This window comes from Colobus angolensis, unplaced genomic scaffold (genome assembly GCF_000951035.1).
Source record: "Colobus angolensis palliatus isolate OR3802 unplaced genomic scaffold, Cang.pa_1.0 Scaffold189, whole genome shotgun sequence".
Lineage (NCBI taxonomy): Eukaryota > Metazoa > Chordata > Mammalia > Primates > Cercopithecidae > Colobus > Colobus angolensis.
In genome coordinates, this window is record NW_012115032.1 from 652,541 (window position 1) to 656,435 (window position 3,895).

The window sequence follows — 3,895 nt, forward strand, 5'->3', positions numbered from 1 at the left end:
TCAGAAGTAGGCATTTAAAAAATTATTATGTACTAGTAAATTCACTATACTTCTGTAAGATGTGGAGATACCTGCTGTTCAATATGAATTTATGGAATGCTTCTTGAGTTATATTTTTATTATGTATTTAGATTTCAAGAAGATCTGTTTGTTTATATCTAGAGCTTTTATGTGACAGCTTCTTTAAGATACTTGTATACCTACCATAATCTCTGTTAAACTCTTAATTCTAGTACATTCCTAAGATATTTCTCATTCTAATCTTTGTAACCAGTTTCTCCTCCTTTAACAAAATTAGTCCATACCAAAAAAAATATTGCTTTCTTGTTGGGACTATGCTGTCTGTGACTTTCTTCAAGGTATTCCATGGGTTGAAACTTCTCTGTTCAGACTTGTCTAACTAGTTTCATTTCAACTACTTGTAATTTGTTTCCTTATTTCTTTGAGCCGTAGACTTCTAATACATCTAGAGATGTCATATAGTTGATTAGAAAGTTGACTTCAGTGGGTACAGACCTGCAAGATCATATTCTTCCTCCTGTACATGATGTATCGGTAAGTTCAGTTCTGTTTTATAGACGGCTTGTTTGCTGTACTATCAGTGGCCACATTCCTGATGTGTAGAGGACTGCTAGTGAGGTGTCTTTAGTGGATTCAATCTGCATTGGATTTTTAAAAATTTCTGGAATTATTATAGCATCCTGGATTAATTAATTTCTGTCTGTGAAATCAATGTTTTTGCATAAAAATTGTTGGCATTATTTCATGTGGCTAAGTTCAATAGTTAAGATTTTAGAAAAGGCTAATGAAAAACTATATTACATTGTGTCCTAATTGGTTTTGATTTTTTGTGTCTGTGGAAGGAAGGTGTTTATGTGTTTTAAAACAAGCCTCCTTTCAGCAATATTGATAAAATTTAGCTTCTATAGTGTTTTCTCTTTTGCTGTGCTTACTTGTACTTTTGGTGGGTCCTTGTGGGACTAATGCAGATTGAGAGGTAAATAGCTGCAGACACCTGCCTCCATTGTAGAAGATCCAGGGTTTCCATGTGGGAAAATGAGAAAATGAGCTCAATATTGAGAAAACATGCCTATTCACTACAATTCTTCCTATTACATTTTGAAGAAAAATACATAAATTATTTGGATATTGTTTTTCAAAACGGGGTATGCCATGTGCAAAGAATATGAAAAAATAAGATTCCTTGGCATAACCTTATATACAGTTAAAATAGTGATTTTAAACCGTCATGATGATAATAATATTTCACCATTGTTTAGATTTAAACTATTTTCAAAACATCTTTATGTATGTTATTTCCTTTAATAGTTAAGATAGCCTTGTGGCTAAGTAGAACAAGTATCGCAAGTATCATTAACTCCCATTTTAAAGCAAGGAATTTGAGGAAAACAGAAGTTAAGGGACGTTTCCAGGTCTAGAGGGCTGTCAGAAGCCAAAATTGTGCCTATAATTCCTTGGAGTCTTCAACTCCTTAGAGTCCCGTCTTCCTTATCAGCTACTGCAGCCTGTCTGTGTGGCAAGGATTCCACTTGGTGAATTTCAGAGATGGTAATTTGATACGAGATTGGTCACTAAGTTAGTGAACTTCACCAGGCTTCCTTCCCCATTTATAAAATGCATATTTGCATCAGTCCCTCAGTAACCACATAGTAACTGACAAAAAGTCTCTTGAGACCCTCAGCAAGGGTCTTCAATGCTTCAAACATAACCAGCACTCCATAAATATTTGTTGAACAAATGAATGGGTAAGTAGATATAAATATCTAGCATTAACGTTTTACTGTTTAAAAAATTTTTTTAATTAATATTTTACTATTAAATTATTGAAGTATATTGAACATGAAAATTCATGTCCATGTTTATAGAATCATGATATTGTAAAATAGGATTTTCAGTTTTTCATATTTCATATTCTCCAAATCATTCTTTTAAAATGTCAAACTCATGGGCACCACAGTGTCCTTTTCCATGAATATTAATATATTTATAGGAGTGTTTGCAGCTTAGGGAAGTAAGTTACAAGGGTAGAATCAGTGGTCAATGCCATTGTTCCAGACATCAGTGAGACATGCTGGTAAAGAAAGGAAACAGGCTGGGTGTGGTGGCTCATGCCTGTAATCCCAGCACTTTAGGAGGCTGAAGCAGGCAAATCACTTAAGGCTAGAAGTTAGAGACCAGCCTGGCCAGCATAGTGAAACCCCATCTCTACTAAAAATACAACAATTAGCTTGGCATGGTGGTGTATGCACTTGTAGGCCCAGCTACTTGGGAGGGTGAGGCAAGAAAATCACTTGAACCCGGGAGTCGGAGGTTGCAGTGAGCCAAGATCATGCCACTACACTCTAGCCTGGGCAACAGAACAAGACTCTGTCTCAAGAAAAAAAAGAAAAAAAAAAAAAAGAAAAGAAAGAAAGAAAAGAAAAAGAAAGGAAATGGTGGGAAACATTGAATGGTTATGGTTTCTTTAAGCCAAATTCATGCAATATTAATTTAGGATTTGGAAGATTTGCAGATGTCACATCACACAGACAGGTAGGCTTAAGGATTGAGGCAAAGCAGATGGTTAATAATTACTACAATACCCTATGTCTCACCTACAGTCATTCTACAATATGTTCTACAGTCATGCTTGCCATTCTTACTTCTCCATTAACAAGAAACACAATGTGGAAGCCTTGTCAAATATATTCGTTTTGTATGCTTGCTCTTTCTGCTATCATGAACCTTGGATCTCTTCTCTATGGGTTCTGTTACTCTCTTTTCTGTATTGCAGGGATTCTTTCTGTTTTGGTGTAAATCTCTGTTTGAATTTTCCTTTAGGAATACCCATACACCTACTTTTTCCTACACTTTTGTTAATTGAATGATTCACTCACTTAAGTACCTCAATTATCTTTCTTACAAAAGACAAAATACCAAATGACTTCTTCAGGTAAGATTCTTATCCTGTTCCCGGAAGTCTGGCATCTCTCTTTTCCCATAGCTCTTTATTTTCAGTATTGTTGAATAAATGCAAAAAATCAGAATTCTCCTCTTCCTCATCACATTTAGAGAAAAAGATAGTCCCAGGCAGGTCCTTCATAAGCTTTCATGTTTTATATTTTAATTTCACTTCAGATGATTGCTTTAATCAACTTTTAATTTGCCATGGGCATTTCCTAATATATTCTAAATTTATACCTTCAGAATTAAAAATAGCAAATTCTCCATGTTGGTTACTAATTACTAAACTTGTTATAAATTACCAATTAAATATTACTTTTTAGGCTAGTTTTCAGCAAACTCATAGTGCTTACTATAAATAAGCATTCAAAGTATAATATACATATTACATTACGTTGGTGCATTTAATTCTCTCAGCAATCCTATGATTTAGGTAATATTATCTCCATTTTACAGGTGAAGAAAGTAGCCCAATATCACAAGCTAATAAGTGGAGGAGCTGGAATTTCAACCTGAACAATAGAACCAGAGCCTGAGTTTAACTAATAGGGCAACTTAACTGTCTTTCTTTCTTTTTAGTAATTTCTAAGAGAAGAATAACTGTTTTTTAATTTAATTTTAATTTCAACTTTTATTTTAGCTATGGTGGATACATCTGCAGGTTTGTTACACAGATATATTGCAAGTGGGCATAGCACCCAACAGGTAGATTTTCCACCTATGCCCTCCTCCCAACCTTCTCTCTCTAGTAGTCTGCAGTGTCCATTATTCCCATGTTTATGTCTATGTGTGCTCAATGTTTATCCCCCACTTATAAGTGAGAACACGTCTTATTTGGTTTTCAGTTCCTGCATTAGTTTGCTTAGGACTATGGCCTCCAACTTCATCTATGTTGCTGAAAGGACATGACTTCATTTTTTTTTTTTTTTTT

The 3,895-nt window shown here is 34.6% G+C and overlaps 1 protein-coding gene across 1 annotated transcript in view; it reads left to right on the forward strand.

The window, feature by feature from the left end:
* The first annotated feature begins 408 nt into the window (after nt 1-408).
* TMPRSS11A (transmembrane protease, serine 11A) overlaps nt 409-3,895 on the forward strand; it is a 69,569-nt gene continuing 66,082 nt past the window's right edge. Inside the window, exon 1 of the mRNA XM_011940282.1 lies at nt 409-555. Within this exon, the coding sequence (XP_011795672.1) occupies nt 545-555 (11 nt within the window). The 5' untranslated portion in view covers nt 409-544. The remainder of the gene's footprint in view (nt 556-3,895) is intronic.